This window comes from Ammospiza caudacuta, chromosome 5 (genome assembly GCF_027887145.1).
Source record: "Ammospiza caudacuta isolate bAmmCau1 chromosome 5, bAmmCau1.pri, whole genome shotgun sequence".
NCBI classification, from domain to species: domain Eukaryota; kingdom Metazoa; phylum Chordata; class Aves; order Passeriformes; family Passerellidae; genus Ammospiza; species Ammospiza caudacuta.
The window spans coordinates 40,803,794-40,826,677 of NC_080597.1; the positions used below are offsets into that span (position 1 = coordinate 40,803,794).

At 35.2% G+C, this 22,884-nt stretch overlaps 1 protein-coding gene across 1 annotated transcript in view; it reads right to left on the reverse strand.

Annotated features, from left to right (window-relative positions):
- Positions 1 to 272: 272 nt before the first annotated feature.
- Positions 273 to 22,884, reverse strand: part of ZDHHC17 (zinc finger DHHC-type palmitoyltransferase 17) — a 64,347-nt gene continuing 41,735 nt past the window's right edge. The window contains exons 9-17 of the mRNA XM_058804648.1: positions 22,405 to 22,547; positions 20,034 to 20,136; positions 13,482 to 13,604; positions 11,414 to 11,476; positions 10,176 to 10,269; positions 6,867 to 6,950; positions 6,305 to 6,462; positions 5,382 to 5,476; positions 273 to 3,367 (exon numbers count right to left, since the gene is read on the reverse strand). Coding sequence (XP_058660631.1) covers positions 3,229 to 3,367; positions 5,382 to 5,476; positions 6,305 to 6,462; positions 6,867 to 6,950; positions 10,176 to 10,269; positions 11,414 to 11,476; positions 13,482 to 13,604; positions 20,034 to 20,136; positions 22,405 to 22,547 — 1,002 coding nt within the window. The 3' untranslated portion in view covers positions 273 to 3,228. The remainder of the gene's footprint in view (positions 3,368 to 5,381; positions 5,477 to 6,304; positions 6,463 to 6,866; positions 6,951 to 10,175; positions 10,270 to 11,413; positions 11,477 to 13,481; positions 13,605 to 20,033; positions 20,137 to 22,404; positions 22,548 to 22,884) is intronic.

The window sequence follows — 22,884 nt, forward strand, 5'->3', positions numbered from 1 at the left end:
AATATTTAATTTAGTGAATGCTAACTTTAATTGGTAGTGCAAAGGTGTAATTTACCACAGTGTAGTAACTCATAGGATTTCACATCTGTTCAGATTTGGGTGCATGCCATCTGTAAGACAGCTGTACCTCTTTCCAGAAAGGCTTCTGAAACTGGACACAAACTGCACTGTATGAAATCACACCCCAAGTCAATACAAACACTGCATCTAAGAGTCAATATTTATTTGATTAATAACTTACAAAATTTAACAGATTTAATTTACGTAAGGAGAGCTAGTTTATTAAACATTTTACAGATTTTTTTTGTTCACAATGTAATACACATCAAGATATTGACAGTATTAAAATAATACTTGGCACAGTTATAAATAATATACAAAAAAATCCACAGCTTAAAATGTAGTGATGCTGTTTTACACATTAATTGAAAAAAAATCTGGTGGACATCAAAGAATACAAAAACCTGCAAAGAAACAGCACATGTTTAGGGCCAAGACAAAATTCCTATTTATTCTACCTATGTCAGATTAAGTTGGTCTGATCTGCTGTTGGTCTAGATCAGCTTAAGTTTCAGAAGCAATGCAGTTTTGGTTCAACAAGTGAATTTTAAGTTTGATAACTTGACAGAAAAAATGCTGCATAGTTGGCTCCCCCCTGCTTGCTTTATGATTTCACATCAACAATTCAGTGTTACTCAAGACAAGTTACATTTCGCACTGGAAACTTCATACATCCCAAATCCATATATGCATGTTAATTTTCACAACTACCTTCTATAGCTCAGATTCTGCAGGTCTCAACAAATCTGTCACCAGAGAGCTACTGGCATGGAAATAGTGCAGAACTTCCTACGTGCTACCAAGGATCACCTCTTCTTTTGCAAACATTTTTGACATGGAGTGCACGATACAATTCATGGCATTTAATGCTACTGGGTAAATGTGACCAAAACTTGCATCGTGCACTGAACTGGGTGATATTTTATAAAGTGTACTGAAGCTCCTCAAGCCAACCTACGCCCAACTAAAATGTGAAAAAAGAAATTAATGAAAAAATATGCGGAACATCATTGGTGATCAAAACAAACCATAGTGTAAAGCTTTCATGTTTTTTTCTGATTAGAAAAAAAATATGAATAACTGAAGTCAACTGTTTTCACAGAAATAGAGCATGTTTTTGTTAGGATTACAAATTTTGTCTGACAACAGTAGCCAAAGATTATTCACCCCTATACCCAAACCTCTCCTGCTAAAAGTGTCCAAGACAACATTGATTTTTCCAGTATTAAACATTCAAGGACTCTGATGCTGCACTTCTGTAAATCCTGATATCTGGTACTTGCAAACTAAGTGTGTGTCTTGAGATCAATGAACAACTACAGAAAAAATGTTTACTTGCAAATACTGAACATCAACTATTTACAGTTTCACTGCTCCTCCTACTAAGGCAAGGGCCGGGAATACCACTAGATTGCTTTATTATCTGTAATCTGCATATTACAGAAAACGCTAATTTTGCCAAGCATCAAACATGCAGTGAATTTGCAGGGCATAATGCCTATTAACAGCAATATTTAACATCACTAAAAGCTCATTAGATATCTTCCTATACTTTTTTGGTTGAATAAAATGAAAATGAGCAGCTTTAAACACACTAAACACACACTCACAGAGAGAAAACTATTTGATAAATTATTTATATACAGATACACATTCTTTACACTGGTCTCAGACATCTGCTTTCAGGACCCTCCCCAAACTCCCCTCACAGGTTCCTTGAACCACTGGGTTGCTACAGCACTTAGAAGAGAACTAAACTGATTCTCAGTCTCTCTGTAAACAATAGTTAAGGAAGCAGTGAACAATTCACTATGAGTATATGAAAACACCATAACAAAAATCAGTGCATCACATTCAAGAAAAGCCCCTTTGGAATGCAATTTCAGATCATTCCTTACCTTCCAAACACATCTGTAGCATGAGAACTTAAAAACAGAAATTAAGGGTGATTTCCAGGTGCCAACGCACCATCTTCCTCAGAACACTGCTCTGCATTTTCTGTGCGCACGTGCCATTATGGGGATTCTTAATTTTTTGTTTTTGTTAAAGTTTGGGTTCCATTATTTCACATCCAAATGAAATAAGCATTTCAGGCAACTTTGGGTTCTTCTTCTCCAATTGCATTCAATTGTAAACTATCTTGTATTTTAATAACTGAGACTTTTGCTTTTACATCTGTGGTATCCCCCATGTAATTTCTCTTCCAATGTGTCTCCAAATACACTACACTGTACAGTATGAGGACCAAACCTAATACTAAAACATCACTAGTTTGTAATTTGCTTATACAATTACTTCAAAGATAATTATTTTTTCCCCACTTTTTTCCCTGAACATTATATACTGTAAACTAATTTTACAGGTGTATCATGCATTTAGGCAGGGCTTTAACTTTGACAGAAAAGCTTTCCTTATTGGCGCAGCTGTTTATTTCAGACTACATTATTTCAGAACAGGGTTGTTACAAGTATTTAGTTGTACCACTAACTGGTGGCAAAAACAATCACCAAAAAACGTGGGCAACATATTTTTACTCAACATTACCTGACGTGCCCTACTGCTATAACTTAACATGTTACAGGGGATCCCCACCACAGGATGTTTATAACAGTATTGAAAAGCACATTTTTCAATGTACTGAAAAGCACATTTTTCAATGTACATCTTACTACAGAAAATCTGTATTAAAAAAATCACATTACAGGAACTACAACATAGAGATCAGTGAACTCTGTATCATGAAATTTAGTTTTATATTCTAGATTCTTGTTTCAGTGGAATAATTGATATTGGGATACAAATTTTTCTGCTCAGCACAATGTAACTACTTATGTCAATACTTCAATAATCTCATGCTCCATTGTGAAAGACATTAAATAAAAAACCCGATAACAAATACTGTGAATATGTTGTCATGAATAATTCTCATGTTAAGAACTGTTAAAATCCCTTTTTGATCCTCCTCCTCTTCCTTATCAGGTTTGGCAGTTTATTCTGTCCATTTTTACTTTTGTTAATAAAATTCTGATGAAGAGAAGGTACCTTTATGATTCATCATCAGCCCTACACATAGCATGCTACTCTTCAAGGGATGCGGAGTCGAGAGAGAGAGAGGGAAAATTTTCCAGGCACCACTCAGGATGATATGCTCACAGGATGAAGGTGGTGCTACACTAGCTGGTAGCCTGATCCTGAAGTTTGGTCATATTCTATTGTATACTGCCTTGTCCAGTCCACAATAACAGGCCGAAAAAGCCCACAGCATCTGAATTCAAAGAAGTCTATAATGTTCCTTATACATCCATGGCTAAAAACAAAAGAGAAACACACATTAGCAAGCAATATCATAGCTCATCTTACAAAGTACACAATCTTTTGCCTACCTACAAATTTGATTCTCTACCTTTAAAGTTTTTAACTTTAGAAAATGAGCTCTGTTCAGAATTTTTCTCATACTTGATCAGCAAGTTGATGAATAAGTTCTGAAATAAGAAGTGGTCACCAGACTGGTAAATGTTTGATCCTTGGGCATAATCAAGACACCAACTTTCTTCCACTATCCACCACAACATGTTTTTAGCAATCCATCACCATGTAGCACAACCTGGTAGGTCAGATCCTGTTTTAAGAGGACAGTTGCATTGTACAGATGGATGCAAAACAAAATGGCATGAAATGAATGTCTTCCTAGAATAATTTCCATATTTATTGGTATCTGTTTCTGCATACATACTGGTTCACCAGCTGCAGGTCTAGAATCAACCAGGTCCCTTGGCACCACAAAATTAAGAAACCATGATCTGAATTAAATGAATTATTCAAGCACTTTCTGTGGCTGAATCAATTAACTGTCAAATATTTAAGAAAGCTACATAAAAACTCCCAGCATGCTGGGAATTTTTAACTTAATTAGACTGAATAATGGGCTGAATAGATCATAGTTTTCTGGAAGAGAAGCTCATGTAATGATATAGGAGAGAGCAGGTCTAAGCAAAAAGATGAAACTATTTGATGTCAATGCTTCATGTGACAGGTGATGCCAAGTCAGTTATTTCAGACATCTGGTGTTATTTTCAGGTGTAATTTTTATAATAGCAGCTATTTCAGTAAAAATGGTTTGTGAATGTGACAGCAATTTGGGATCAAACCAGCACTTTTTTCTTATCCTGTGTACCACCCTGTGTTTTCCAGGCAAATTATTTGGTTTTGTTACAACTCTAATCTGTAGGAAAACTGCAACTACAAGAATGCTTGTCTGCTTCTCACAAGTTTTCTACGAAGAGATATTAAAAAAAAGACCACACAAATTCCTAGCACAGAAATCCATCTGCTACAGAACAGAATCACGGAATGGGCAGGTTGAAAGAGACCACAGTGGGTCCTTGGCTCAACCAGGATCATCCCAGAGCTCATTGCACAGGATTGTGTGAATCCATGCTGACTGCTCCTGATCACATTTCCTATCTCCTTTACCCTGTGTTGCACCAGAAAGAGCAGCAGCTCCCACAGGAGGCACAGCATGTGCAGCAGGATGAGATGTGCTTTTTCCTTTTTCCAGCTCCTTTTGTAACATGCTCTCAACCCACCAATATACCAGCTTCATGCCTTCATTTATGTCCTGCTTTGGCTCCACAAGCTGCTCCATGACCCTGTATTCCATCTCAGTGCTATTTCATCCCCAAGCCCCCATCTTTCATCTTGCACCCTCATCACTACAGAAACCAGAATCCCAACCTACTCTTTTACATACTGATGCCCAAAAACTGTATGCATCAGCCTGCTCTCACCCATGCAACACCCACTTCAGTTCCTGGGACATCCTGCTCCCTCCCCACAAACAGCTTTGGCCATTCTCTTCCTGATGAATAGGAAGAAAGGGAAGTCTCTTTTCTCACAGAAGAGAAAAAGGGAAGCTACTGCACACAGCAACTTCACCAGCACAGTAAGTATTACTCAGGAGAAAGTGCCCAGTGTGGAAATGAATGTCCACGTCAACACAGACATGCTGCAGTAAGCAACTACCTCTGGTCTGAGCATCTGCTCTATAAAGATGATACTTTTTTCCCCATCAACTCTACAGTGAAATACAACCACTGCTGGAAAGCATTCTTTTCTGTGTTTGTCCCTCCTACGCTACAAAACATTAATCACTTCCTTTAACTGGACAGAATGTGTAACTGAAAATAGCTGACAAGATTCAGCACTCCAAGTAGAGAAAACAGTCTGGAAGTGTTTAGATGTGTTCTGCTTCAACAAGCAACGTGATTCAAATGTATGCAAGGCTACACAAATAAGAAAATTGTATAGGCTTCAAAACTTACTTGAATGGGCTTTCAATAGATGTGGTTGTAACTTTAAAGTGCTTATATCTTCTTGCATTCATCCTTTCATTTGTTGTGATACCCAAGCAAGATATCTTAAGACAGGAAGAATAAGTATTTTAGCTCACATAAAAACATGCAACCAAGTACTGCACAAGACAGACTGAGGAAGGACCCAATTTATTGGTTTGTTTTTAAATTAATTTTTAAACAAACCAGTTTTTGACTGGGGAAATTATCAGGAGCAAATATAAACCATAAGACTTTGAAATTTATATACGTTGTAAGTGACAAATATTGTAAAAATGGACGACAAAATTTAAACTTCCTGCAAGTTTTATCTAAGCTTTAGAGGATAATCTTTCCAGAAGATTTCCTGGAAATAGAAATTAAGTCTCATGGTTCATTAATGGCAAGTCATACTTCAAGGCTTTCAGTATGACTTTTCTTTCCATAGAAAGGATAAAAAGAAAAACAACTTGGGTTTGGTCAGATGAGAGTATAATAATATGGCCTCAACTCACACTGAAGCAATGTAAAAAATTATTGCATCCTCTTTCATGTTACCACTCCCTTTCTGTTAATAACATACAGCATTATTATAAATTTGCCCCATGGCTCTTATCCTCTATTAGTCTTTGTTGCCTTTTTCTGGTCTGTTTTACCTTTTTGTCATTCTGAGAATGGAAAGCAAGAGGTAGGTATTTTAACCTCTTGCAAAAAAAAAAAAAAAAAGGCCACGTGAATTAGAGCTGAATGATGCCTAATACTGAGAGACAGCAGATGCCTGCCTCCTCCAGCAGGGCTGAGAGATTAAACACTTGGTCTAGCACAATGAACATGCACATTTAAACGACAGAACTATTTGATATTCTTATGTCACTCCCAAGACATGGCATTATGAGTGAAGTGCCCTTCCATACCTGGTACATCTGACACATGAGTAACACAGCCACCCACATGAAGTGAAACACACTGTTTAGAAACATCCAAAACATCCATGGAGAACAGGTAGCAATCTGTGTAACGTAGGTCCAAAATCCATCCTTTGTGTAACTTGTCTCACAGTGGAAACCCCAGTCTAGAGGGGAAAAAAAAGTCAAAAAATATACAAAGATTTAAGGTATGTTTGTTTTACAGCAACATATAATGCCCACATTAGAATGTGTTAAATTAAATAAGAAAATGACAAGTGTCAGAATTCTGAGCTTTACTTGCTCTCTCTTCCTTTCCCAGCTCCTTGAATACATGACACATGCACACACTTGTCTGTGATGAAAAAAGAAAGATCTAGAACAAGAAAAACATCTTCTAAATTAAAATACCCAATATAATAAAATATTAATGTGCAGTTCAATTCTAGGATAAAAATACCCAAAACCCTGATAAGGCAAAGACCTGTAAAAGTCCATATGAGGAGATAAAGTATTCAGAAGCAATATTTAGACGCAATTTTTAAAAAAGCCAAAAATGACATTTACTCACAAGAGATACATCCATAGATCATCCAGCAGATCATAAAAAGCAGGAAGAACAGGTATCCCATAAAATAACGATGGTTCCCTGCTCCTAAAGTTGCACAACAGGGACCAAATTACTACACTTTCAGCAGCAGAAAGACAACATTACACCAGAAAGTTTAATTGCTTGCTTAGAAGTACTGCTTATTATTGTATACAGAAACATTATGCTACAATATTAAGCCTCTATAACTTCAAGACAGTGAAATTAGCTGGTTTACTTATGATTTTTCTTTTTTTTCTCAGACAACAAAGCAACTTTAATTTTCTGTCATGTTACAACTGCAATTCAGTAATTCATTTGTAACCTCTTTCATGAGCTAATAAAATTATTGATAGACAATATTTAGAGCAAAGTTGGTGACAGCTGTTGCAGAGCCCTTAACAGCCAGGAATTGAAAATTGTAAGTATTTGTTAAAAGCCACTGAAAAATCATCAAACTATGGAGTTTGCTTTGTTAAAAGTAACAGAAACATGAACAAATATACAACCTTCTTTGATAATAAACTAACTCAAATCTTATGTTGGGATGCCTGATGAAGCTAGCTAAAAATAAAATATCTGGTAAAACTTGTAAAACAAATACCTGTAACTGAACAAACAAGGTCTAGGAAACCGAGCTATAACAATGAATGGGATAAAAACAACTCTGCTTTAGATAGAATTCTAATGCAAGAAAACTCAGTTACTAAAAGACTGATCTATTTTTAACAGTAGTAGAGCTAAAAATATGCCTTTTATGAGAGTACATCATAATTCTGAAGTACTCAGCCTTCCTTCTGTTGGTAAAATATGTCCAGTGTTGCAACCTTCCAAGAGCTCCAGGCTGTAAACTAAACCCACAGAGATGATAATGGGCTACAAAAGCTTTGGCTGTCATCATTTACCAGCACAGCATTTACTTCTTTATTATGTCAAATGTTTTCCCTGCTAAAACAAGAGCATCCTCTGGAGGCAGAAAATAATCAAGTGCTTTTAGCAAGTGAGCTGAAAGACTGTATAAATAAGAGATGAGGAAAAACATACATATAACACAAACTAGACTAAACATAAGACACTTCCTTGAAAATCAAACAAGTTCCTGAAAACACAAAATCATGTTGTAATATTGCCTTCAATCACCTAAGGGCATATGAGAAAGTGGTGGGAATGCCCCTAAGGTATCACTTTCATTTGCATTCTAAATTTCAGAACTGTTAAGTTTCATAAAAGACATTCTATAAAGAACACAGAAGTTAAAGAGTGGCCTAGAAGCCCATCTGAGAAACATCTGATGGGATGCTTCTTTCAGCAACATCTTTAGTGATACTAAACAAAATTCTGCCTAACAGGAAATCCATATGTGTGAGGTAAAAACATGTAGCATTTAAAACTATAAATGAAATAGTACAATCTTGATTGCAGTTTAAAAAGAAAAAAAATGTGAAAAAATAAACTGGAGAACCTGTACTTTGAATAAGATTAGGCAAAACACAGTACTGTGCTCTACAGCTGCCTCCTGGACTGGCAGGAATAGTCATCCTCCGCAGTTAAAATAAAATTTTAAAAACTGTAGAAAAACATAACGCTATTTTGATGCTCCATTTAGAATATAAATATCATCACTTCCAGAGATTTGTTTGCTGTATTTTAACTAAAATTTTGAGGAAAAAAATTTGCCCTAGTTGCCAATTCCTTTATTTTTCAAATAGTCTCCACTTTTTGTCAACCTCTTAAAAATGGTAAAAATATTCTATGTGCCAAGTTTTATCCCCAAAGGATTTATTTTAAAGTGTCTGTAAACACTCTTACAAGATTTCTCAGTCCTATCTTTAGCAACATTCTTATCCTTTTAACACATTCCACACACATCCAAATTCCACCTTTCCAGAAAGGCATGATTCATGTTTCCCTTTTTGGCAAACATACCACAAATGCTGTTTTAAGAATGGATTCTGTTTTGCAATCCCATGCTTAGAGTGACCACGTACCAATGTGAGACAGAGAAGCCATATATGGTTGTTCAAACCACCATCCCTCCAGTTCACTCCAGCTCCCATACTGTGATTTCAAATGCTTTTTCCCAGCATACTTTCAAGGGCCCTAAGTTTACCTCCAGTTACCCCTCTCTGTACACTACCAGTAAAAGACAGATTCTACTTTTCCATCATCACTGTGACTTAAAAACCATTTCCTCCACATACCCTAATCCCATCACTGATACACTCAAACTAAGGGCTTTCCTTCCCCATTTGTTTTTTGGTTTTTTCTGGTTAGAGATTAAAATACTGGATCTTTCTGTCCCATTGACACATACTTCTTGGTATCTTGTAAAACCTGAGCCCATGGTCCCCTGCCTGTCTGAATTAAAAATTTCTTAGTTTTTCATTGTAAAACATCTAAAATATAAAACAAAAATATCTCAGATAGTAACATCTGTAGGAAACATAAAACAGAAGGGGGTGATATAAATTGATCAATGAGACTTTAGAAATGTTCTATTACAATTTAAATGCCAAGATTTTACTCTTGATTTTCAGACCAAACTACTCGGATTATTCACTATTATATCTATTTGAAAGGACTACAATGAAGCATTTATGAAACTGTCAACTGTCAGTGAACCCAGGTCTTAACTCCTCCCCAAGATTAAAGTTACCTCTGCTTGTGTCCTAAAAAATTAAACACGTGAAGCAAGCTGCACTCATTTCCTAGCTGAGAGGTCTTCAGTGCTCCCTGCATAATAATGGTTTTCAAATAAGTTTCTCAAAAAATATGACTGGAAATAGCAGCATTTAGAGACTTTATTTCTGTTTTATATCCATTCATTTAATAATCACTGGGGAGAACAAAAGACAACCTGGATGGTCAAAAAGAGGAGAATACCTCAACAGGAAGTCGTTCTGGATCTAACTTGTATAACCATAACAATTTTAAATACACATACTCTACCAATAAGCCACTGAATATTGGTCAAAATGAAAAATTTCATCTTATGTAATGGATAATAATCAGTTGTGGAATTGGGACATACCTTTTCAGCAGTAAAGCTTTGAATCTTTTCACTACTAAACTTCATGTCAATTAAAATACATACGTAGCAAACTGAATTAGACACAGAACAATTTTGAGGACGGGTATATAATAGACAATACAAATGAGAATAATGCAGAGAATCACAAGTAGAAAAAAAATTGAGCTCAATACTGAAAAGCTTTTCTTAAGAAGCCAAGTCACTTCCACTGTGAAATGAGAACAGCCAAACCTTGCAGAGCATTTTAGCAAATTGCTCACCTACGCAGTTCCCCACCCACGGGCAGTGGTGATCAAACTTCGCTATACATCGATTGCAAACGCCGCAGTGTTTGGACCTCACTGGCTTCCGTATCTGCAATAGATAACAAACATCTGTTTAGAAAAGCAAGTTACCCTGATGTATTTTAAATAGGAGAAAACACAAACCCTCCATTTAAATGTAAATTGATTGTGCTATTGTTAATTCCTCAGAGAACTTCAAACTTGAAGCTAATTCTAAAAGCCATCCTAGCTATTTAGCTTAATCTACTCACTTTTAAACACAAATATCCTTAAAACTGCACTGAAATGATTTTCACTTTTTTTTTCTTACATGAAGAACTATTTTCCTCATACAAAGTTCTTCTATCACCTCCAGCTATTGAGCTTTGTATAGCAACCAGCTTCATTTCAGCTTTTAACAATGAAAATAAAGAATGAGCTTGAATTCCATGATTGTGTATCATTCATAACCAAGCTCTAACATAAACTTTTCAGGTTATTTTCTAAAGACAGAAATATGATTCAACAAGCAGAACTCGATGGCACTTAAATACTAAATTACTCCCAGAATTTTTTCTTGAAAGGTTATGTCTTGAAAGAAGTGTTCTGAAATATATATGTATATACACACACATAATTTTTAAGGTGCCACATCTGTATATAATTTTCCAGCTTCAAATTTGGAGATACAAACAGCATTCATGTTCCACATACATCAGAGCTTTGCAGTGTTAACACTGATATGCATGAGCATTTTGTATCTGCTAGTTAACTTCCAAAGAAAAAGCACGTTATATTTGCTTTACATAAATTAAAATTTCTTCCCCCCCGCCTCCTGACTATTGCCAGATAGGGAAACACACTTGATTTTTGAAAAAATGTTTTACTAGAAGCACACCATAACGTTACTGCAAGTTATAGAGCTAAGTGGAATGTCACATGTGTTTTTTCTAACTTGCTAGGTGTATAACCAACCAACCTGGTAGATATACTGGATATTTGAATTTTGACACTGGCAAGTTACTTCCAAAGAGATAATATTTTTCCTCTCACTGCTGCATTTTTTTTTGTGTACATATTATGTATTGAAAACACTGCTTAGATTAAAGAGTACAAATAAATTCTGCCTTTGAAACTGCAGTAAGGTCAAATACGTGTTAATTACAGGAACACTAATTTTGGCTTAGTATTAAAGAAAAAAAAAAAACAGAGAAATGGATGAAAAAATATACTACCAAGCAGGTACTGCAGAATATACTGAGGTCCAGACTTCCTGTCTCTGCAAGTTCTACTATTGTCTGCAGGAAAAATAAAATTAGAATTTAGCATATAAACAAATGGTGACAAGCATTTTCAGACCTGTGGCTCTGAACCCTTGATTTCAGGTACTTTCTACACACAGGAGCAAATTCATTTCAGATCAAACTGATTTTGAATCTACTTTATTAAACCAATATGCATATTTACTTCCAAATTAATTCTAGTTTATACTTATTCCTAGTCACCTACTGCGATTTCAGTGCTGCTGGTGTCAGTTTTGATACCCTGGACAATTTCATTATGAGTCCCTCTGATTTCAGTGGAAGTATAACACTACACTACAGATAACAAAAGGATGTAAAAACAAATGTGCATGGTCTCATGCACATTCAGCTCAAAACTGGAGTTCAGTATTTGCTTGTCCACAAGCAAAATCCCAAACCTGAGGAGAACAGAACTGAACAAGAGCAGATGAAGAGCTTTTAAATACAAGTATTGTGCAGACCCAGGATCACTTCCATCAGATCCACATCACTGTGCTTTGTAAACCTTTGTGTACCTTCTATGCTTTTGAACTACAGGAATATCTTATTTATTTATTTATTCCTTCACTTGCTTTAAGAGTGATTTGGGTTATTTTGTAACACAGAATGAAGGACCTCACATATTAAAACAACAAACATCTGAAATTGTTGCTTACTACTCATTTCTAAACATAATTAACATGTTCATCTGAAATTAATTTTCTTACTTAGTTATTTCTAAGCTAAAGGATAACTCCGCATTAAATACTTGAAGAGAAATTATGAAAATGTTATGAAGTGCTACACTGCATGAAGGTAACACACATGTCCTACAGTGGTGCATACCCCTGGTAACAGAACATTTTACCATGTGGTTAGCTGCAATGTAAGAAATCCAAAACATTCACAGCCATATGTATCTGCCTCAAAAAGTTACATTTTGCAATTCCTACGCAGTTCAACAAGGCTTTTGGAACCACATCTAATCACCTACTTAAGCAAGTAGATTAAATAAACTGCATATTTGTGCAATTTGCTGAATCCAGTCCAAAGTATCATAGTTGACTACTCTACTTAATCTAGTCCAGTTCAAGGAGTGGAATTTAGTTGGGAATTTACTTTGGCAACTGGCAATAACAGAAATGGAATTTTCAGAGTAAATCCAAATCTGCATATTGACTAAGTACTCAGCTATAGCCTATTGCAGAACACAAAAGTTATTTCATTGACACCATCCTTTTAATGGCTATTATATTTTCATTCCTACATAAGAACATAACTCCAAGTGGTCTGATTTTGATTCACACAGGTTTTTTCACAAATAACCATGAAGTAGAAGCTCAAAGTTCATTTTAGGTGGAATGTTGGCTTCTAGGAAACTTAAACAAAACAAAACAGTTTTGCTGCTTGTATAATTTTGGCATATTCAATGCTCATTTTGGCTGCTGAGAACAATGTACTTAATTTAAAATAACAATATGAGATGCTAATAATGATACAATGTCTTAGATATCATTAGATCACCCATATCTTCTCTGACATTTATGCCAAAATAAAAGCCCACCCCAAACTGCCTGGGATTATGGCTGTTTTAGCTTCAAAATGTTTGTCAGTTTAATACTTTTAGATACAAAGGTAAAGAAAATTAGAGGTGCTTAGAAGTCTGGAAAGTTTTCATAAAATTAACTAACACTTTTCCCACAATGCGCTATTTGTTTCACTATGGCAAAAGTCTGAAACTTCACACTTTCTTTTTCACTTAACTGCTTTTCAAACTTTTAATATTGAAAATTCAAGTTACAATTTTATTTTGCTACTCAAAATGACTAATATGTAATTTTGCACCAGTTAAGACTTGAAATGCATTCCACATGTCAAAAAATAAATCTGGAAGACTTTTCAACATTTTAAACTTTTTTCATACAACTTACTGAAATGCAATGTACTGAACAGTAAACGAAATACTCTGATCAGCTGATGGAAGGCTGTTGAAGAACAAGTTCATATCTCTTGGCTTTACCTTTTTCTTTTGTTCTTCCGTAGCTTTGATGATTCCTGGATCAGATTTCCAGGATTTTCCAAAATTGTAGAAAAGTGCAATGCTATTAGCAAGGAACGGAAGATGTATAAAGAAAAAATTGAGATGTGTTTACAGTCAAGGAATCTCAAGTGTAAAACTGAATTTCCTCTTCAACATTCTCACTGATAATTCTGAAACAAAATTTAACTAAATTTAAATTTTACTAATGCCCTTGAGTCACTGTCTTCAGAATTAACAAAATTCAGCACTGCTGTAAGAACTAGCTTGGTACTCAGCATTTGCCATTGCTTGACCTTCAAAACTTACTTTTCAGAATGGTCTGTTTCATAAAGTATTTCTAAAGCATTTATCATTCTAAAGGATGAACAACGATAGTTCAGTTTTTGTAACTGTTTTCCCTTTTAATTAAATTAAATCCCATGAAATTTATCTTCTCAATAACTATTTCCTGTTTTCAGAATAAACACTTTGGAGCTCTATTTATAAAACAGACATTTGACTGCCTATGTCTTCACTGGCTTGACATTCCTATGATATCACAGGACATGCTGTTTCTGGCCATAGAAGGAATTTTGCTGCAATGGCCTCTGTTGCACGGCAATCATGTCCCAACACCACTTATCTCCAAGAAAGGTAGTGTCTGAAACCTGGTCCTGTAATAAGGCAATACACATATTTTGCATCACTGGAAGTTATTTTTAACATACTAATATGTCTAATACTTTAAAAACCACAGGGTTTATTATTCTCTAGAAGTGTTTATAAAATCAGTTACCATAAAGACAGAAAATAGCCATTTGTTTTAAAATACATTTCCTGCATTCAATGTCTTGTCATGTAACATGCTAGTCTTACAGCACTTGACATTTCTTCAGAGAATTAAAACATTTTTAGCAGTGATGTTGAAAAAGCAAATACTTCAGATGTTTCTCTTCCACAAAAGGAAAATTATTTATTCTCATAAACCTACAAAAGACCTGACAAAACTGAATGAAGACACCTGCTGTCACTACCACTTACAACTGCCAAAAGATGCCCTACTTGACAAATCTGTGGTGCAGAAGCCTCTACAGCATTATCCAAACAAAAAGGACACCTAGTACTCAGGTAGAAAACACTACAGACCCAAATGACACTGCATGTTGAGGAACTTAGATACATTCAGATCTAAACAGCTTGAGATGCAAAAGAACCCAGAAATGCAAACAAATACAAGTAGGCCTCTTTTTGACTTCTGTAATGCTAAGGAAGTCACATTGTTTATGTGAAGTGTATCACAAATCATTTTTATTTTCCTCTGGTTGGGGTAAGGAATTGGCTGTGAATTTCTAATAAAAAATATTGGTAAGCTAAATTAAAATTTTAATAAAGTATACTATATAGTAGAATTAGTATCAGCTTATTAAAGGCAATTTATCTTTCCAGTAACGTTTCCTGCAAGTTTATAATGGGGGAAAAAACATCAGCTATACTATAACCCGAACATTCACAGTTCTATTTTATACATTAGAGATTAAACGCTCTGATGTCAAAATTTACACAATCCAACTTCCTAATTTTTTCTAAAGCTACCTGCTGCCAAGAATAAGCTGGTGCAACTGAACTGCTTAGCTAGAGAGAGGTTACATTTTTTTAGAATACTAAAGTAATTGCTGGGTTTTTTATAACAGTGAAAACTGATTTTCCATTAAGTGTACCTTAATCAGACAACCATTACAAACAATGAAGGTACAACTGGAACCAATTTTATGACCCATTTCTAAATACCATACGTCATGTCTAGACTTTTAAAGAAGATGTGAAAAAAGACTAAGAGGGTTTTTATAACCTTAATGCTTTGCAATTGTTTTTACGCTAACTTAAATTTGGATAACTGGTAACAAAGCTGCAGAGTCCATTGTCTCAATGGACTTCTCCCCCATTTTATTCCCTCAAATACAGACAGAACATAAGAGACATCCCCCAGAACCTGTTTTCCCTGTGTTTTTATCAGGTGGTGTCAGATGAGAGCAATGCTGACAATGCAAATTGTGGCAGATAGGGGATTTCTCTGCTGCAGCTGGGAAACTACATGAGAATTTAGAAGTTTTCTTCAGGGTATTTCCAGCATGTGATGTAGATGTAGGTAAACAACTTCAGGTGTAGGATTCATCTCACCCACTTTAAATCACTCACTATGCCTTCACAGACATCAGGAAGGAAAAAAGCCATGTCCAATCTATCTTCAGTATCAAGGTATTTAAATTATATAAGAGAAGCAGAGCGTTACAAGTGGCTATTTTTTGTCACTGGCTATGAAGAGTGTTTAAACTTCAGTACAGATGCCCACATTAGAGGTATCTAAAATCATACTGAACTTCCTTCTGAAGTCTACTTTGAAAGAGATCTTAGCAACTTGCATGATAGACATCTCTCAAAACTCTTCACATGTAAAAAATTCTTGTAGGTTTGCAATAGCTTCAGAGTAGAGCAGGGAATTGGTTCTCTAGGGAGAGTGTCCCATTTTGTGTTAACATCCTCATTTACAGCTACACAAGGAAAAGGCACATTACTGTATTATTAAAGGCTGCAAAATGCATAATATACCAGGCATTCACAACTCCTGCCTTACCACCAATTTGCTCCTCTTTTATGCAGTTTCCCCAGCTTTCATTGAGAGACAAAGCAGAAACACCCACAAAACACTTCCTACTTTTAGTCCTGATCAATATTCTTTAATTATTGGAACAAGTACAAGATGCTGAAAATCATTGCAGGAATTGGAATGAAAAGGATCATCTCATTAAAAAGAAAATTTAAACAAAACAAGTACCACCAATCCCCTAAGTCAGGTAAACATGGGTTAAGTTAATTTTTCATTGTGAACTGTAGTCTATTTAAAAGGCCTCAAATACATGCAGCTTCCTGGTATCAGGTATCATACAAGTCTGAGATCAAGCCAAAATGCACATTATAGACCCAGATATGCCCTTCCACTAACCAAAAATCCTTTTCTCCTGCACAGAAAAATCTGCAGCCAGTGTAAGGTGTCAGAGATCAAATATATGCTAATAAACCTGCCAATTCACAGAATGGGTCAGAATGGGTCTCTTCCAGGCTGGAAGAGACCACAGTGGGTCATCTGGTCCAACCTTCCTGCTCAAGCAAGGTCACACCAGAGCACACAGCACAGGATTGTGTCCAGACTGTTCTGGAACACTGAGGAGAGACTCCAGAACCTCTCTGGGCAATCTGTTCCAGTGCATGCTCACCTTCATGGTAAAGAAGCTCCTTTTCATATTCAGGTGGAACTTCCTGTGCATCAGTTTCTGCCCATTGCCTCTTGTCCTACTGCTCAGCACAATTAGGAAGAGCCTGGAAACATCCTCTGACACTCTCTGTTTAGATTTTTATAGACATTGATGACTAATGTCTCTCAAACATGTCTTTTTGAATCTCAACAGGCCCAACTCCCTCAACCTTTCCTTATAAGAAAGATGCTCCAAATCCCCAATTAATAACAGCTGTACATCTGGATCTAAGAGTCCAGGCAGGTAACAGCAGCTAGCTACATGAGAAGCCTCATTTCACTAGACATTTATTAGACAAAATCAGTTTGTAATTAACTGAAGCTCTGCAAAAGCCTTTTAACTCCATTTCTACCTGACATAAAAGAATCCTTTAGCTTACAAATTATTTCAGTTAGCCTATCTCCACCAACACTGGATTTTTTTTTAACTTTTTTCTTTAACTTTAGAAAAAGTATTTAGACATGGGAACAGAAGCTCTGCACAGCTGGGCCCAGATCTTGGATTTTTGGGGTCTTTAGTTCCTGTAGAAAAACAGCTGCTGACTTCTTTTTTTCTGCATGAAGACTTTTTGCTCTTTTCCTGAAACTAATTTTGGTAATAAACTTTTTTTTAACTGCTTAACTGTACCAATTAGCTTGTTACAGTTTTTTAAATCCTATACAATTGTATCAGCTTTGTGAAAGAATGAAAATCATAAAGAATTCTCTTACACCCAGTTTTAAAACAATCTAATTCAACTAATTGAAAACGTGCGCAATTTTTGTTTCCTTTAACCTAGACACCAGAAATTGGTGAAGTATATTTGAAATAAGATAATCAATACAGCATTAGTCAACGATAAATTATTTTAAAAAACAGAAATTGCCCTATATAATCTCAAAATCTCAGCATTGCAGAAAGGATGTCACAGCCATAAAAGCTCGCTTACTTAAAACTGCACACTCCCATTTGCACCAAATACAAACAGAAGAGAAAAAAAATACTGTGAATAGTTTGGGTTACAGTAAACTCTGACATTTTAGAAAAACAGAGCAGTGTAAGAACCTTTTGACATAAGGAGTAGTATTTGTTCAGCTGCAACTGGAAAGACTGCATGAACAACTGAGGTATAATCTTAGCAGGGCATTTACAGGACACAAGAGAATGTTATACCTGTAAATACTAATGAAAAAGAAAAAAAATAGTGAAATTCTAGTCTCACATTATTAAAAGTGTAATTTTCAGTAAGTTTTTTTCTTTTACAAATAAAACTAAATTAAAACACAGCAACTTAGTGTGTAGGATTTTTGAGGGCATTTTTGCTCCTACTCTGCAAACACTAGAAAACTAGAATACACTAATGGGGCAAGACATAAGTATCCTTTGTTACAAACACAATATAGTTACAAGGATGCAGCAAAACAGTGGCAGGGAGGCATAGGAGCATAAACTCATATATAGACTCAAAAATACACAGATCATATTCCGCATTCCCTGCAAGAATAGGATTTCTACTTTATCAAATACACCAGACTCAGAAGCTGCTGAGAAAAATCCAATAGAATTGAAACATTTACAAAATGTTCAATACATTTTCAATACTGGCTTTTTGAAAGACACATTATTAAACCTTAGAATTTAGAGATCTATTTTTCATGTGACCACACTGAAATTCAAGAAAATGCACTGCAAATCCTTGTTTTTTCTTTATGATACATTGCATCACCTGACCTTTTCTGTCCTATTAGGATTAAACACACAAGAGTTGATGATCTTTAAATACTTGAATATTAAAGTTGCACTTGCAGCAATTAAGATCTTTATGTTATTTATAATGTAAAGTTCCAGTAAGGCAAGTCCTGATAGTTGTTTAAGGTTATAATTTCTCTTCCCCAAGCAAAAGACAGTCAGAATTTGTGAAAACTACTAGGACAGGTTTTATCACTTGAACAGAACAAAGTGTAAAGTAGTACTCTAGTCTGCTGTAAGCAATCATATAAAGCTGTAAAAATACAGGAATTCTTTATCCAACCACAATGCTATGCCTCATGTTATAAAAATAGAGGAGGCATGCAATTTCTTTTTTGCAATAAAGTTACAGGGCTACTTTCCAGAAGAAGAATGAATTTGGAATCTTATTACAAAGACTTCCAATTAAAAATCACCAATTAAAGAAAGATGGCCTCAAGCACTTGGTCTCTAAAACTGACTGTCAGAGAATTGTATCAGCTCTAATGAAAGTAATTAGTAACTGAAGGTCTTAGACCACAACTTCTCTATACTGTTGGTGGTTGTGAGACACCAGCTTGGGACAGAAGTAGGACAGTATTTTATTGACATTCTGAAGTCAGGTTTTATTAGGGTAATCGCCTACAGTTCTAGTGAACAATTAAGATTATTCTCTGCAAAAAAAAATGTGATGAACTTCAAGCTATTTAATCAGAATGAATTACAGAAATAAAAATCTAAGCAAGTTGATAGATATATGAATGAAATATGAGCTTCAGGATAAAAATCCTGCAATTACAACTTTAAGAACTATATTAAACATCAAATCTCTACTTTGTTTTCTTGGCAACTGAAATTACAGAACCCAAGAAAGTTGTTTAAAAGTTTGAATCTATTTAATTGCCATAGAAAACTAACATTCCCCACTGAACTCTGACTCAATTTCTACCTCCATGAGTAAGGGAAATTCATATCTAGACAGACAATCAAAACCACAAAAATACGGCAGTATGCTGAATCTCTATAATCTGGTATTGTTAATAAACATATTTTCAACATAACTATAAATATAGTTATCAAATGCATCTAAAGTTTGCACAAAATGGAATTTCCAAAATCTTTCAGAAGCTGTAACTGTGAAACCAATTCCACTAGAATTGATACAGAACATGAATCAGCCTACTGTTTTCAGAATAGTGTCTAAAAAATGCAGTCAATTACATTGTGTCCCCTCACAGCCAGAGAATATTTTACAAAGTTGCTAACATTTCCTCCACATAGAAAATTGGTAAAGGAAATTCTGCCGAGTACTGTAAGCAAGTTTTGAGGAAAATCTTTTACTTACCAAAGAACAGCAAGAGCATGCACATTTCTAAAGCAATAAATTAATTAACATTAATATAGAAAGCGACGTTTAGTGGTGCTTCCCTTTTTATAATTATTATTAGTTTACTTAGTGTTATATATAGGATATAGCTGTGTAATTCCTCATACTATGAACATGAAAAAAATACTACTGTACACTAAAAAGGATATCATTCCAAAACCAGAAGAACCACGTCACATACATCCAGAATTTTGTTGCCAAATATATTCCAAGAGGCAATGCACTGTGCATGGAGTGATCAAAGAATGACCTGTAATGAAAGAACAATGTCACATGGTAAGTTTTGATTCATAAAATGTAAATCCTGAACTACTGCTTCAGGGAAACACTTCCTATTAAAATATGTATTATATGGGATTTTGCACAATATGCCATACATACATTTTCCTCACTTTTCTGTTCAAGGTTCATGAGAAATTCCTTTTTTCAACCTGCCAAGACAGGCAGAATGAGTAAATACTGATGCTAAAACCACACTGTGCAAGCAGTCAGGAACCTGTGAGATTTTCAGCAACATGGACAGCGTTGCAAACTGCAGTAAGTTTTGAGATTCCAGTGTAAAGACATTTTGAAAACTCATACAATGAAAACTGTACATTAAAATCATGTCCTTAAGAAAACAAGCTTAAGAGACTTTGGTGTTATCAGCCTACATACTTGAAATATTTCAGATAATTCAATATTTTGCTTCTGCTGCAGTTGCCAATATAAAGTTGAAAAAAAATCCAGACTAATTAATTTCCCATATATCACTATATTTACCAAATTCTAAGATAAAATGCTGCTAGATTAATTTAAAAAATTAGGCCATCGGAATGACTTTCACTTTCTTACACTTTTGCATTTTAAAGACTTGTCTGAATAAAGTTGCACACAGTGAGATAAACTAGGTGAATAACTAGGCTACTCCATATTCAAGAAGAAATTGCTACAAAACGTATGGAAAACAACACTCTGAACAACTAACCTCCCTGAAATAAAATTTCTGCATTATCTGCCTAAACATCCTGCTATTGATCCATTTTGCTTTTTGTGCTGGTGATTCCCTCAGGGCTGCCACAGACAAATGTGTGCAGGGAGTAGTTTCCATTTCACTTTTTTACTCCCTTACAGTACCTCTCTTTTCTCTAGTGGAAGTTCCCTAGGTCTTAGGAGAAAATCCTGTAAGCAACATGAGCTAATTCGATGAATAATAGGTGAATATAGATTTGGCCACACAGTAGTTACTCTGCACTACTCTTTCTTTCAGTGAATTCTGTGCATTTTTGTGTGTGTGAAAGCAGGGAGGAAAATACAGCTAAGCAGATTACCTAAAATTCTACAGGGGAAGAAAACACTATTACAATAACAGCACAAATTTAATTCAAACCTGGGCTTTGTGTAAAACATTTAAAAAATTATTTATACTAAATATTAAACAACAGATAAGAGAAAATAAAAATGTTAATCTTGAACTCATGTCAGTTAGGCCAAAAATATAAAACTTGACAAAACACAGATCTTGGGAAATCTTGTCCTTCCTTTCTGTAGGAGACACACCTGAGAATTTGACAAATGAGAAATATGTTTTTTTTGTGGGAGGAGGCCAGCAAATTGCAAAGCCTCAGAGGTGACAAAAAGACCAGACAGATCATCTCCAAGATCCTGCAAATGCTGGATAACCTTCCACTTCCCTCCCAGTCTACTAAGTTCACTAAAATCTTCTGAATTTGGTTTAAGGAGCAGATATATTTTCCTCTTGATACAGAAAGAAATGAGAAGCAAATGGTTCTAAACAAACATGACATCCAACCCCAGAAAAGCAGAAAGCTGCTAAGTATGGGGATACAACAAGTACTCCTATGTTGGCAGCACATGATAATGAAAAGCAAAGTAGAGATGAGGCAGTCTACAGCTCTTGAAAATCCACTGGAGGATGACTACACATGTGTGTGTGTGTATTTGTAGGTACATTTACAGACATTTGAAGTAATCATAAATAGAACTAAAAGTATTTATGATCAGGTAACAAGATGTACAAAAAACACTCTAAGAAAGCAGCCTCTTTCTTTAGTCACTTATTTCCACAACAACAAAAGCTTCAAAATCTGATTCTAACTTAATTTCTCTCTATAAATATCTTTAGATGCTTTTGTGCATTTAAATTATTGAGAGAAAACAGTTTTAATAGTACACTTGCATATTGTCTTTATTACTTTATAGTAACTTTTCCATTGCTTGCTTTCTGCTACATTCATGCTGATAACTTTGTAGACAGACAATCAGCACCCTCCTCTGGATAATGACTGAATTTCTGTTCTGCTGTTAGCTTCTGTTAGCTCAGCAGTATTCACCCAAGCTAATTCCAGGTCTCACAAGACAATAGAGCATTACAGGAGCTATAGTTGCACAAGATCTTTTGCAGAAATAAAGACCAATTCCAACAAATGGAAATTTAAGGTTATCCATCCAATAAAGATGTCAGCAAAATACTTCTTACATGCACACTAAATAGACAGCGTCCCAGTAAAACACTTACTTTGAAAGAAACTGTACCATAGCCCAAACGCCACCATACATCAGCCCTTTAATGAGCCAAGAATCAATGTCTAGGTCTGCTATAAACCCAACCAGCCAAATAACTAGGAAAGGAGTTCCCAGCATCACCTTCTGACGGAATTCCTATATAGAAACAAACACCAGTGAGTAACTCTGTTTTCAGGAACAGATTGTATAATAAACACGACAGTCATAAAAACTTAAATTTTCAAAAAAATTTAGGGGGATAAATCTTCACAAATTTTCCTCATTTCTTGTCTTTACACATCTCCAATGAATTTGCAAAGAAAATAAACCTTCCTAAAGTCATATTACAAATTGATAACTTTTAGAACTGTCTTCTAGAGACTTTGCTACTAATCCAGAATCAAGCAACGTTAGCTCTTTTTAACAAATCCGTGGGTGTATGAACTGCCACACAGCACATGACAATGTCAGTAAATTTTTATTACTCGTGTAA